Source organism: Antechinus flavipes, chromosome 1 (assembly GCF_016432865.1).
Source record: "Antechinus flavipes isolate AdamAnt ecotype Samford, QLD, Australia chromosome 1, AdamAnt_v2, whole genome shotgun sequence".
NCBI classification, from domain to species: domain Eukaryota; kingdom Metazoa; phylum Chordata; class Mammalia; order Dasyuromorphia; family Dasyuridae; genus Antechinus; species Antechinus flavipes.
The window spans coordinates 483,399,142-483,414,639 of NC_067398.1; the positions used below are offsets into that span (position 1 = coordinate 483,399,142).

Genomic DNA, 15,498 nt, shown 5'->3' on the forward strand with positions numbered 1-15,498 from the left:
AAGGGACAAACTGATAAGGCTATTGCATTCATCCAGGCAAGAAGATAGCTGTCTAAGTGCAGAAAGGATGTATATGACAGGTGTGGTAGAGGTTACAAACAGTATTTTGCAACTGAATGGCTATCTGGAATAAGGAATGAAATGCACAACGCTGCAAATCAGAGTAAAGGAGAATATGATGCCATCTTTGAATAAGGACATTTGGGAAATGTGTAGGCCTCAAAGAGAAAGATAATAAATTCCACTTGGCATGTGATGACCATCAGTTGAAAAATGGCTAAATAGTGATATGAAGGTAATTGACTGAGTAGAGCACAAATTTATATGAAATGATACAAAATAAAGTACACAGAACCAGGATAAATTTATACAATGATAATAATAAATGAATTGTAATTGAAAAAGAAAACTACAAATTCTATAAAATTATAACTAAATGGATTATGAGAAGGTAGCTCTCACATCTTTACAAAAATGAGGAACTATGGTTAAAATGTCAGTTATTTTTAACATGTTGATTAGGTTTTTTCTCTTTTTATCTCATTGTATAAGGTTTCCCAGGAGAGACAGAAGAGAAATCAGCATTAGGAAACATAAATGATAAACCAACAAAATATATCAATAAAAAATTATTGTAAAAATGTATGTGTGCTGAAAATCAATCAAATCATTAGTAAACATTATGAGAATTTCATCATTTAGACTTTTTAATTTTAAAGAAATGAGATGATTTTCTTATCTTTCCTTTTCTCCAAGATTTCCAAAATATACTCATTGCAACTCAGATATCAACTCAGCAAATTCTTTCAGTACATTAGGATATAGTCTCAATTTTTTCAAATTGAGAGCAACTCTCTAACAGCATTTTTTCACTTAAGAGTTTTAATACTTGTTTTACCACTTTTATTCTATTTTTTCTAATCTGAAAATCATGCTTTGTTAGGAGAAATGGAAACAAAACGGAAGTCAATCTAACAATAAACATTTATGAAGCATCTACACGCAATATGTCAAAACACTGCTAAATGGCTGGGGATACAAAAAAGCAGCAAAATAGACCCTGCCTTCAAGAATTTCACAATCTGCCTTCTTTCTTTCCTCTTATGATTGTTCATGTTCATAGTTCTTTCATATTATTATTCTAAAGACTTTTCCATTAATTCCCTTCATCTTTAATTTCCTACTCCCCAATTGAATTATCTTTTCTAACACAGACACAAAAAAAACTTGTCTAACAATTTATACAATATTTTATTCTAGGAGTTCATCACCTCGGTGATAGAAGGATGAATTTCAATCTTTTCTCCAGTCTTCATGTATGGTTTTTTTCCCATTATTCAGTTCAACTTCGTTTTCCTGACATTTTTTCTTCTATTACAGTCTTCTTTCTTCTAATTCATTCTGCCTAAGATCATGGAAGGCTCATGCTTCTCTGAATTCCTCATATTCTTAAGTGTACAATATTCCATTCATTCATATACCAGCTTCTCAGTTATTTTCCAATAAAATGGGTATTTTAAAATATTTCCAATTCTTAATTATCACAAAAACGTTTCCTATATTTTGGGACATATTGGACATGTTAGCATGTAAATTCTTTGAAAGGAGAAATTGTTTGGCTCCTTGTAGCTATATTCCCCAATCTTAAAACAGTTATCTAGAAAGTATGAAAACATTAAAAATAAATGCTGGTTGAGCAGCTAGGTGGCGAAGTAGATAGAACACCAGCCCTGAAGTCTGGAAGACCCAAGTTCAAATTTGACCTCAGACACAACCCTAGCTGTGTGACCCTGGGCAAGTCACCTAACCCCAACTGCTCCCCAGTCCCTCCTCCCCCCCACCCACCTCCCACACACAAAGTCTTAATAAAAATAAATTCTGGTTGATTGATTGATTTTTGATTCCTTGGGATATGTGCCTTGTGGTGAGATCATTTGGTCAAAGGATGTTTTGGGCTGTTTCAATTCTCAATAATTGGACCACTTAATAGCCATACAATGCTTTAGTGTGCTTGTCCTCCTAGTCCTTCCAATTTTGTCTTTTCCTTTTCCCATCTTTGGAATTTGCCTGGAATAGATGTAAGCTCAATTTCCCTTTTTTACCTTACTATTGATGACCTGGAGGATGCTTTCATGTAGACATATTGAGAAAATCCTTTAAAAACTTTTCATGTCAGATAACGAATGTTGGAGAGGATATAGGAAAACTGCGACACTGATACACTGTCAGTGGAACTGTGAATGAATCCAACCGTTCTGGAGAGCGATTTGGAACCTTGCATATGTGACGACCACGCTAGCACCCCAGATACCTCAGAATCAGCCAGTCAGGATAAGCAAAAGTCCTTAGTCTTTATTCGTGGTCCCCAGACAGTGGATTGAACAGGATTGGAAGCAGAATCTCCGCAACCACCTTCCCCCTCATCTAGCGCCAAAGAGTGACCCTGGCTAGTCTTACTCCACCCTCTAGTCCCTCCTACAATCCCCTGTACAAACCAATCATTGAAGCCAGCACGGATAGCAGAAAGGACCATTTTCCAAGAAAATGCCCATAGAGTATTGTCCAATTGGTAGTTAGCCTCAAGTGCTAGGCAGTCCTGACCTCAGTGCATCAACTCAATAGTTTCAGCCCTCTACATGCATACCCCCTTTGACCCAGCAGTTTCTACTGAGTTTATAACCCAAAGATATGTTAAAGGAGGGAAAGGGACCCACATGTGCATAAAACTTCGTGGCAGCCCTTTTTGTAGTGCCAAGAAATTGGAAATCATCAGTTGGAGAATGGCTGAATAAGTTGTGGTATATGAATATTATGGAATATTGTTCTTTAAAAAATGACCAAGAGGATTGATTTCAGAGAGACCTGGAGACACATGAACTGATGTTGAGTGAAATGAACAGAACCAGATTATTATACACAGCAATAACAAGACTATACAACGATCAATTCTGATGGATGTGGCTCTCTTTGAAATGACATGATTGAAACCAATTCCAATTGTTCAGAGATTAAGAGAGCCATCTACAGCCAGATAGAGGACTATAGGAACTAAGTGTGGACCACAACATACATTTTCACTTTGTGTTGTTTGCTTTGTAATTTTTTCTTCCTTCTTGATCTGATTTGTCTTGTGCAGCAAGATTAACTATATAAATATGTATACATATATTGGATACAACATATTTTAACATATTTAACATGTATTTGACTACCTGCCATTTAGGGGAAAGATAGGGGGAAGGAAGGGAAAATTTGGAACAGAAGGGTTTTGCAAGGGTCAATATTGAAAAATCAGCCATGTATATGTTTTGTAAATAAGATTTAATTTAAAAAATAAGATATTTTAATATTTAAAAAAAATTTCCACAATTGCATATACTAAGATTAATTCAAGCAAAGCATTTGAATATCTTCTCTCAGGAAATGTAAATGTACTTTAGTTCCGAAGATTACACATTAGTATTGAAAAATTATCCATGTTTTGTAAATAAAAAATCTTTAATAAAAAAAAATCATTCCTAGATAAAGTCATGAATAGAAAAATAAATTAAAAAAAAAAACTTTTCATGTCATTTAGCCACATTTTCAGGACTGGCCCTTGGCATTATACCTTGGAAACAATTATATTTTGGATTTTGATTACTGAAAACTACTGTAAATAATTGTCCACATTATATCATCTCTAATATTTACTGATTTTATTACTAAACAATTTGGTTTTCAAAGTAAAAATTATCTTTATCTTTTATAATCTCTACCCTCTAATATTCCACAACTTTCTGAAAAGCCTACTTCCTTCTGAACTTTGAATTTAAAAGATGAACATTTTTTGACATGACCAATTAAAACAAACTCAGAAAAAGAATGACTCACCCACAATCATGCAAAATTGGGATTTTAATCCAAGGCCTTTGACTATAAATCTGATGCTGCATCAACTACAATAACCGTATTTTGAATCATTTAATTTCAATTTAAGTCAAACATGTGCTTTCTATAAGCCAGGCATTAGAGTTACAAAGTCAAATAAAAAGACTAATTTGATTTTTAGCCCTTTTCAAATGACAAAATGATCCTAAGAGAAACCCCCATTTTTCTTGATTAAGGAAATTTTATATTTTCAGTGAAACCCCATTTAAGAGCTAAGCTGCTGAGGGAAGTGTTATCTATTTAGGTCTTCAAACAAGAACCAAGGCATGGAAAAAAACAGTAGATGCCTCTAGAAAGAATCCAATCAAGTCAGAGATTCCTAAGGGCAGTCTTAATGAATATTCATTACATGTGCATATTTCAACATTGGTGAAAACAAGAAAAATTAGCCCTTTCAAGGCAATAGTATGAACACTTAAAAATTCAACAGATAATGGCCCAAAGGTAATACCAGAGAGATTGATAAGCATACTGTTTACAACTATAATAGCAGGCCTTAAGGGTTTCTCCATAAGAACTCATTAAGTAAAGCAATCAAAAAATATTTATTGGGTTTCTAATGTGAGCATCACATAGTACTGGCAATATACTCTCATGCTCCTGACAACTTGCTTAAGGATAATTTCTTCCATATAAAAATGGCTCATTTTCCAATCCAACTAGTGAGAGAAAAAAAATGAGAATGAAGGTAGTTTGGTTTTGTTGTTGTTCCTGTTGTTAAATCCCAACACTATGAAAGCGTTACACTATAAATTTCCTTCCCTTAAGAAAAAAATTAATTTTCTTTTCAATTTTTAAGGAAGACTACAGAAGCCATTTTGCCATCTTTGTCTCTAGACAAGTTTCAATGAACAACAAATAGAAGGGGGAAAAGCTTTTAATTGAAAAATAAATCAATACATCTCAAATAAGACAGTGTGTTTTACAACATACAATATAATTGGTTGAAGAGAATGGTTTTCCTAAGTGGTATGGTGAAATTTAAACATTTCATTTTGAGCATATACAATGCCCCCATCCCCCAAACTCAAGTAAAAATTCTCATACACTTTCATTCTGAACTTATATTGGTGAACCCTAGTCTTTCCTAATTCATTTACAAATGGAAGACAGTCTGAAACATATCTGATTACTTCAATTTTTTTATTTTCAGTCTTAGAATTTTTTGTTCCATACCTAGGGACTTGGTACCTGAATAAACCTCCTACAATAGTGACATCATTAGCTCCATATTCCCAAATGGGAACTTTTTAAAACATTAACATTATGCTTATGCAAAAGTCTTATGCAGATATATAGAGAGACATGGTCACCCCAAACATTACAGATATTTAACTTAAGTCACAAACTAAATAGGCTACAGTGCTTCAAAAGGCAATTCTTTCCAATGAACTACCAGTCAATTTATACACCATAGCCATTCGGGTTTTAAAGTTATAGCCAAGTCTCGAAATACTTTGATATATTTAAATTATTCAACTATTGAACTTATTGCTTTAAACTAGGGGAAAAAAATTAGGTCAAAAGTCTTTTTTTTTTTTTTAGTTATAATTGTAATTCCAAGGGTATGTAACCAAAATGATAATGTTCAAGTATGTAGTTAACTTTCACTCTTTGGAATGACAGAACAGAGGCTATGCTCATTTATGTGTATGGCTTCCTATGTGATTATTGCGGACACCCATAAGTAAGTTACTCTTGTTTGAAAAATTTTTTTACAAAATATCACTTCCAAAATTAACATCTTTATTAAATCAGTTAAGAAATGTTCACTGTAGAAAAGTTAACATTGAGGGTTTTAACAAAACCAAAATAGAATTTTTTTACACAATATTAGCAGCAAACTACTTTTGAGGTTTCCATTTTCTGCTGTTTTTAAAGATAGCGTAAACAGTATTCATTAGCATGGAATGTCAGAGTCCACTCTTTATCCCAATTCTGTGATTTAGGCCCTCCAGTGCAAGATAATTTATGATGCATGTGCTAGCACTCAATTCCCACAAGTGAAGACAAAAAAAAAATGCACAAGGTAATCCTATCACTACAAAGTCCTGAGATAGACTTTCTGGCTTAAGAATTTATTTTCTCATTACTTTAGTCTCTTTATGACAAACTCTTTATGAGTGCTACACATGCATGTAAACTCAACCTTCTCCATATCTCTTCCCACATCCCCCCTTCCCCCCCCCCCAAAAAAAAAAAATTAGCAGCCAACTAGACAACCTGGCATTTGGTTTCTGAGTGGGTTTTTGGAAATTTAGTGACTATACAATATTTAACTAGTCCAATAAAAACCCTTTGACCTCCATATTGCTTTTCCATTTTTTCATATCTAAGCAGATAACGGTGCATGTATATCACCTGCAAAAGTGCCAAAAATATATAGCATACACCTTAGCCTTTGTGAATAAAAGAAAATTTCTTATATACATAGAAGAGGATATACCCCATTTAAATTACCTGTTTATCAGCATGTAATACCTTCAACTTGAAAAACGTTTCATTAAACTCACTGCTGTCATAACTACTTAGTATCACTACTATTAAATTCTGGGACCAAGGGTTGCTCTCAAGTAACTGTTTCTTCAGTGTTAATGGTCTTTGACAGTCTGAGATTACGGATTTAACTGTTTTCCACAGAAATAAAACTTAATTTCTTCCCAATGACAAAAAGGAAGTCACACAGCTATGCAATACTCCACATTTTTAACATAAGGAAACAGAATGGAAACATTCACCTTCCTTTCTTTTAAGTGTTAATATTACTAAAGAAATCTCACTACTCTTCAAAATACTAGAATCTATAAATATAATTTTAAGATTAATTTTTCAGCTACAAATCACACAAAAAAGATGACTTTCCATTTAATTCTCAAAATTTCCATTTTGATAGTAGTAATAACTGGCTCAGATTTATAAGGGTTTAATCCATTTAAAAAAAATTTGCTATTATTTACTGCACAATGAATAAAGTGGAAAACTGCATCAAATTAAAAAATGAGAAATGAGAAATTCAAGAAAGCTTAACATAGAAAAGAATAAGGTACAACATTTACATCAGCAGATTCCATTTTTCACCATCACCACAGGGAAGTTCTTTCTGTTTAAGTAATACTATAACCTCCATTTTTTAAAAGTCTATTCTTGTTTTACAATAAAAACAGAGTAGACTGAATTCCTTTTTATTAATATACACATCAGGTTACTGAAACGTGAATTCACGTAGCTTTTCCCTCAAAGATGGCACTTGCAGATAGAAGATGCAGATGACTACAACCTTCAGAAGTTTACTTGATAAGATTCTTCAACAGCAGTTTGATACTGTGTTTCCTCATCTAACTGAAGATTCTAAAGAAAAAAATATTAACGATTAAAATAAGTTATCATTTAGGCATATTCCACGATTCCAATCCATACTATATAAGAATTTTTAATGCTGATCAAAGGCAGCTAAATAAATAATTAATTTTTAGCTTCAATGAAAGAGGGTAAATTTTATTTTTCACAAATAAAATTAGAAAATTCATATTTGTCGTTATATTTGGTTCGTTATTCCCAGTCTTTATTTTCAATCTTTATAAATGAATTTTAGTCACCACATTATCTTCTACATAAAATTAACATCAAAACTGTACCAGTAAAATACCCAATTACTGTTTATAAGACTGAAATTTACATTCTTTTAAAATATTGCATAGAACAAGAATGTTTTGGAACCTAAATGCAAATCCAAGGATACATTTAAAATCTTATTTTCTTGAGTTTTTCAGTCTGTTTTCTTTTGCAACATGGCTAATAAGGAAATGTATTACATTACTGTATAAAGAGAAGTCTTATCTTAATTGCGAGGTGTTTTCAGATTGGGGAAGAGGGAGGATGGGAGAGAGAATACAGAAGACAAACTAAAAAAAATGTGAGAAGTCAAACTTAAAAAAAATCTTTGAAAACAAATGTGTTTACTTTTGCACCTGGGAAAATTTGAAGTTTTTTTTTAGTTTTTCATAACTAAACAGTAAACAGACTTGGTGATTATAAAATTTCACAATTTCTGCTATACTGTCACATAATTATATATTATATTTAAATATATTATAGTTTTACCACACATAGCTTTAAATGTTTCAGCTATCAAGGTGTTTTGTGTGTGTGTGTGTGTGTGTGTGTGTGTGTGATTACTTTTTCTATGATTTGAAAATATAACATTTTGAAATATAATAAAAAGTTAATGGTGAAATAATATTTATTAAGTGCCAATTATACACTAGGCACACTACACACTAAGCCCTGGTAATAAAGAAAAAGGCACAAAAACCTCAAAACACAAGAACAATAACAACAAAAAAGTTACTCAATTGAATCAATTGCCTGCAGGATATCTCTATCTGGGTATTAACAATGGCATCTCAAACTCAATACATCTAAAACTGAACTCATTAGCTTTTTAATTTCACCCTTCCTCAAACATCTATTCTGTCAAGGGCACAACTAACCTTAGTTACAATGTTCAGAATTTTGTAGTCACAAAAATATAAAGAATAAAAAAATGATCTTAAAGATCACCTCCCTCTTCATTATCATGAAGATGAGAAAAATAGGGCGCAGAAAGAAAAAACTTGTCCAAGATTACACTAAGTGGCAGAGTCACCACTGTAGCTACATCTTCAGACACCATATTCATCTTTCTTATCTTATTCTTGATATTTCCCTTTCTTCCTTCCCCCATATCCAATCAATTACCATATTCTTCCACTAACCTCTCTCATACATTCATTTTGTATACATCATTACTGTCTTAAGAATAGCTTTACCCTTCACCTAGACTAATGTACCAGACAGTTTCTACTCCTTGTCTCTCTCCTCTTAAAGATTTATCGTCCATATAATTCCCAAAATACTATGATGAATCATTGTCTTGTGTGAACAAAATCAACACAATCAAAATTAGAAGGAAACCAGAAAGTCGTTTTTTTCTCTTTTTAGATAAAATATATCTCAAATAAAGGCCTCATTTCTCAAAATATATAGACAACTGGGCCAAAAATTTAAGAATACAAGTCATTCTCCAATTGATAAATGGTTAAAGAATATAAATAGGGAGTTTTCAGATAAAAAAAAAAAGCTATAGTTCACATGTAAAAATATTCTAAATCATTACTGAATCAAGAAATGCAATGTAAAAGTCCCATATTTCATACCTAGTAGACTAGCTAATATTAACAGAAAAGAAAAATAACAAATGTAGAGGGGATGTGAGAAAACTGAAACACTAATGAGTGCTGGTGGAGTTGCAAACTTGTCTAGCCATAACGGAGAGCAACTTGGAAATATGTCCAAAGGGTTATAAAACTGGGCATAACTTTTGATTCAGCAATATCACTAAGGCCTATATTCCAAATGGATCAAGTAAGAGGAATGGGGGTGGAGGACCCAATTTTACCGAAATATTTATAACCATTCTTTTTGTGGTGGCTAAGAATTGGAAATTATGGGTATGTTCATCAAATGAGAATGGCTGAACCAATATGTGCTTTATAATTATGACAGACTATTGCTGTGCAGTATGAAAAGATAAACAGCATAACTTCAGAAAAGCCTGGAAAGACTTAAATGAACTAATGCAAAATGAAGTGAGCAGAACCAGAACTCTTCTCAGTAACAGCAATATTGTACCAAGAGGAGCTGCGAATGATTTAGCTATTATCCGCAAAAAAAAGATCTAAGACAATCAACAAAGAACTCATGACAAAAAGTAGTATCCTCCAGAAAAAGAAAAAAAAAAAAAAACAGAACTGATAGTCAGTGTATATAGAATCAAAACATTATTTTTTGCTATATTTTTTCTACTAATTGTGGGAATTTTTTGGTCTGTTTTCTTTCACAACTTGAATAACATGAAAATGTTTTTCAGGAGTGCACACATATAAGCTACATCAAAATTGCTTGCCATCTCAGGGAGGAAGATGTTAAAAAGGTAATAATCAAAAACCACAAAAATTTTATGTGGGACCTTATTGCCTCAAGGATAAAAAAGAAATTCTTCAAATCTACAATCTAATGCTCTCTAAAACCTAGTCTTTTCCAACCATATTTCATGTTACAGTACCACCCCCAATATACATACACACTATTAGTTGTTCCCTGAATTCAACATTTCTTTTTTTATCTTCTTGTATTTTTGTCAATCATTATCCTCCTCTCCTCTATCACTTATCTTTCTTCAAAAATCAGTTGTCAGTTCCCCTATGAAGTCTTCCTTATACTTCTCCTAGTTCCCCTTTCTTAGTCATACTCAAAGAATCCTGTCATCTGTATAACATGTTCATTAGAAGGTTAAGTTCCTTGAATCCAAGAAACTATTTAATTTTATTCTCATACTACTCCCAAGCGTCTCTACTGAATAACACTGCCATCAACTTTTATAGGATATGGAACTGCAAGGGACCTAAATTATAATATTTGTCAATTCTATTTTATAAATAAAACTGAATTCTTAAACCCCAACTATAAACCCAATTTTTCTACTACAGTAAGAGGTCTTCAACAAAACTAAAGCCACGCGTCTGTTAAGAGACAAATGACTTTTAGTACACAGGTAAGCTTTGCCACTTTAGAAAGTATACAGCATGATTTTTTGGAAATACATATAGAAGAATTTCACAGGTTTAACATACATTGGATTACTTGCCATCTAGGGGAAAAGGTCAGGGAAAGGGAGGGAAAAAATTTAGAACACAAGATTTTGAAAGGGTGAATGTTGAAAATTATCCATCTATATAGTTTGAAAATAAAAAACTAATTTAAAAAAAGAAAAAATTATGGTATTTATATGTGGGATTGTAATTATTGAAAAAAGCAGTAGCTACAAAAATTTGTTAATCGGTTGCATATTTAAATCCTGAAGGCCCTGAAATCTTTCTTGATAAAGAAAGCAAAACTTTCTACTAATTTATGAATAGTTTTTATATTTAATACAACACAACCATTAACTGCAAGAGTAAATGAAAACTAGGTCTACATTATTTCTAGATAAGATTTATTTTAAAAAGTCAAAATAAGGACTCCATAATATTAGTCATACAACAGTCTAGTCAAAACACAATTTAGATTAAAAGTTTAATGTAATTGACTTACAAGAGTGAATTTTCTTACTTTTGAATAAAATACTTACCACAAATTCTCCATAATCAAACTGATGTCTTTGATTTAGATGGCTAACAAAATTTCTAGTAATCTGGCTAGGATCTCCCCATGGAAGAGACACACAAATAGGACACGTCTAAAAGAGAAAAATATAACGATATTAAAACCAATCATGAAAAGGAATAATCACACTGTTAAATTTCACAAAGCTATTGCCCTACCCATCTACCTGACACCTAACAATGCTAAAATAAAGTAATAGTTCTTACATCCAACTTCCATTGGCCCTTTCCCAACCAGCTATAACTTCCAAGGGGGCAATCATAGAACCTGATCTGGAAAAGATGTCAGAAAACATCTAGGCTAATATCTACTTGAAACAAGAATCTTTCTTTTACAATAACATCCCAAAAAAATTAGGCAGGCACTAACCATTAAATACAACAATGAATCAATCAACAAGTATGTATAAAGTATCTACTATATGCCAGGGATAGAAGCTTAAAGAAACATTTTTAAGGGAACAATCCTTCCTGACAAAGAGCTTATGTTCTAATTCAATACATATCAAAATATATAAAATATTCCAACTGCACTAAATTGAAACCACACTAACAATTTTGGCACATTCTATATATAGCATACCATTAAGAAATATAATATTTGTCAACAAATAGATTTGTGGAGTGAGACAGGTTGAAGAAGTCAAGAATTATCAAACCTGGGAGACTAACACTTAGCAAAGTGTCTGGCACATAGACCCTTTACTAAATTGCTTATTTCCTCCTGTCTTACTAGAAAGATGAAAGTGAATGACAGAAGTAACTACTATTTACATAGTTCTATTATTTACATAGCTCTTTTTGGTTTATACGATACTTTCAACATACTAAATGCATGTGAACTACACAAAAATCCTTTAAGGTTCAGGCTATTATTATCCCCATTTTATAGATGAGGATACTGAGACAGACTAAAGTGCGTTGCATAGTGTCACAACAGCTAGTGTTCCAGGGTCAGCATATTATCATCATTATGACACCTAACTGCTAGGCAAATGGAGAGCCCCAGGTATGTTTTAGCCCAGAAGTAGGAACATCCAGCTCACAGGTCATAAGGCCTGAGAAATCATTTGGTTTTACCCTACACCAAGGCAACCATAAACAACAATAACCTCCCACTGCTTGATTTCTGTAAGTTAATAATTTTTGTATGGCCTATGAATGAGGTTAAAATATTCAAATGGTCTTTTGACAGAAAAAAGGTTCCCTACCCATTTAGCCAAAATACAGAACCTGCAAGCGTCCATATATTTAAAAAAAAAAAAAAAAGTAACAAAAACCAGTCACACTTTCCAAGAAGACCTAGCAACTTTTACTATAAACAAGAGGCAATCTAGAAATTTATTATAGCAGGAAACAAAATAAGTTTATCTAATTTCAATAACAAAAATGTTTCCTGCAAAGCTGATTAAAATTTGGGGGAGGGGAGAAAGGTGGAGGAGTAGGGTGGGAAAATGGACTTTAAGGGAAACCACAACTTTCAGTCACTCCTAATTAAAAGAAAAGAGAATAGAAATTTTGAATCTAAAAAAAATGCAGGAAGGGAATATATAGAATTATTAAATTTTAACATTCTATTAAAGGGGGAAAAAATTTCCCTTCAGGATATTAATATCGTCAAAAAGCACTAAGGGTAGTTAAATAAGATAATGAGAAAATCTGTGGGTGGACTGGATCTATACTTAGTTTAATACATTAGCAGAGGAAGGAGGAAGAAGTGGATGGAACTTTGTATTTCTAACTGGAGGGAAAAGAAAAATATGCAAATATGGAATTTATATAAATTCATGATCTCTGGGGGTGGACAACATTTTTCTTCATAAGTACTTTGGAAGAGTGTTAGATCATGTCTGAGAATAGCTAAGTCACTCACAATTGATCATTGTACAATATGCTATTACTATGTACAAATGTTCTGATTCTGTTCACTTCTCTATGGAACTAAGCATCCCTTTTCACATGACTTTCCAGGTTTTTCTGAAAGCATCTTGGTCATCTTTTCTTATATATCACAATAGTAATCCATCACAACCATAAAGCACAACTTGTTCAGCCATCCAGCATTTGATAAGATGTCCCTTCAATTTATGATTTTTTTTGTCATCACAAAAAAGGGCCATTATACTTTTTGTACATACAGGTCCTTTTGCTTTTCTTATCTCATTGAGTTACAGAGCAAGGAGTTGTAACTGCTGAGTCAAAGGGTACATCTAAGTAGGGAAATATGCTAAACGAGTAAACCGTACTTGGGAAATACCTTAAAATAGATTCTTCTGATAAAGATTTGATATCTAAAATGTCCAGGGAATGGATTCAAAATATTTAAAAACAAGAACTATTCCCCATCCAATGAAGAAACGGTCAAAGAATATGAACAGGCAATCCTCAAAGGACGAAATACAACTTTTCAAAATCCATCTTAGAATGTGCTCCAAGTCACTAATAATAACAACTCTCCATTTCTATCTCCCCCATTACTGGAAAAAAAAATAACAAAAAGTGAAAATTACAAATGCTGGGACCAGCAATTTTAGTATGTGCCAGGCACAGTGCTAAGCATTAAATATACCAAAAAAAAAAAAAAAAAAAAAGGAAAGAGACAGCTTCTATCTTCAATGGGCTTTACAATTCATTGGGGGAAACAAATATATATACAAAGCAAGGAATATGCAGGAAAAATTTAAAATTTAAAAGGAAGCTAGGAATTATACTTAATTTTTAATAAATTAGTTTTAAGCACTTAGCAATATTATTTTACAATTATAAACAGCTTTACAGCACTGTACTTAAAAATGTAGGCAGAAAGAAATAAGTATATACAAGATAGAATTCACAAATGAAGTAAATAAATGATATATCATACTTTTTTTTTCAAATTTTAATTAAGACTTATAAGAACTTATGATACACTAAGTGAAGTGAGTAGAACTAGAGACTTAGCTCTTCTAATACAGTGATCCAAGACAATTCCATTTGGGATGGAAAATGCTATCTGCAACCAGAGAGAGAATTATCAAGATTGAATGCGATCAAAGTCTTTTCTTTCTCGTAGTTTTTTGTTGTTGTTGTTCTGATTTTTCTTTCACAACATGTTAAATATGGAAATGTTTATTAAAACAATTGTATATTTATAACCTATATCAGAGTGTTTTTGCTGTCTTCAAAAGAAGTATGGTAAAGATGGGAAAAAATGTACAACTCAAAATCTTACAAAAATTATTGTTGATATATTGGACTACCTGCCATCTGGGGGAAGGAGGAGGGAGAAGGGGAAAAGTTGGAACAGAAGGTTTTGCAAGGGTCAATGTTGAAAAATTACACATGCATATGTTTTGTAAATTAAAAGGCTACAATAAGAAAAAAAATTAAGGAAGAAAATCAATGTCGAAAACTATCCTTAAATATACTGGAAAAATAAAATACTATTGAGAAAAAAAAATAGTTAAGACAAATTGTCAAACATACTTACCACAGGGACTATCTGAAAGAGGTGACTATTATTACAATGATCCAGTAAACGTTGTCTTGTAAAGTTTGCTTCTTGACACAAGGGACACTTAAATGTGGGATGCCCAGGAGAACTATGAGACAAAAATGTTAAGAAACTGAACAAGAGGCAATAATAAATAACCAATAAATTTAGTCCTAAAGAAGAGTTAAGAAAATGTACTTCCCTTCATTTTTTTACAGAAGTAGGGAACAATTAGTGTGAAATACTGCATTCATTGCCATACTAAGTTGATATGCTGCTTGAGTTTGCTGACCTTAATTTACTTTTCTTTTTTATTCCAAGAAAACAAGGAACCAATCACTGAATAGAAAAGTGGGGAGGGATATATTTAGAAAATGATGTGATGCAAAAACAAAAGATACCAATATTTTTTCTTTTAAAATGTTACATTAAAACTTAGCTATTTTCAGTAATATAATGATCTCTGACAATTCCAAAGGACTAACTGTTGAAACAAACTATCTGCTCCTAAAAAACAACTGATAATGTTTGAATGAAGCATTCTATTTTTTTCAACTCTCATTTTTTTTCTTTAATTCGAGTATTCTTGTACACAGTGACTAAAATATGAAAATGTGTTACATAATGTGCACTTGTATAACCTATATCTCATTGCTATCTTGGCGGGGGAGGGAAAGAAGATCAGTAGAGATAGAATTTGGAACTTTTTTTTTTTTTTTTAAATCCAAATCTTAAAAATTGTTTCAACACATAATTAGGGGGAAATAAAATATATTTTTAAAAAATATACCTAATAAACTGTTATTGAAAACAACATAAGCTTAAACAGATTCATTCAAAATACCAAGAAAGAAATTATTGGATCCTTCCATTTTATACTGTAATATTGCTTTG

At 32.1% G+C, this 15,498-nt stretch overlaps 1 protein-coding gene across 3 annotated transcripts in view; it reads right to left on the reverse strand.

The window, feature by feature from the left end:
• Positions 1-4,789: 4,789 nt before the first annotated feature.
• The window catches only part of RNF138 (ring finger protein 138), a 44,626-nt gene continuing 33,917 nt past the window's right edge, over positions 4,790-15,498 (reverse strand). For all 3 annotated transcript variants that reach the window (XM_051970282.1, XM_051970283.1, XM_051970284.1), the window contains exons 7-9: positions 14,602-14,713; positions 11,099-11,206; positions 4,790-7,278 (exon numbers count right to left, since the gene is read on the reverse strand). In XM_051970282.1, coding sequence (XP_051826242.1) covers positions 7,210-7,278; positions 11,099-11,206; positions 14,602-14,713 — 289 coding nt within the window. In that variant the 3' untranslated portion in view covers positions 4,790-7,209. The remainder of the gene's footprint in view (positions 7,279-11,098; positions 11,207-14,601; positions 14,714-15,498) is intronic.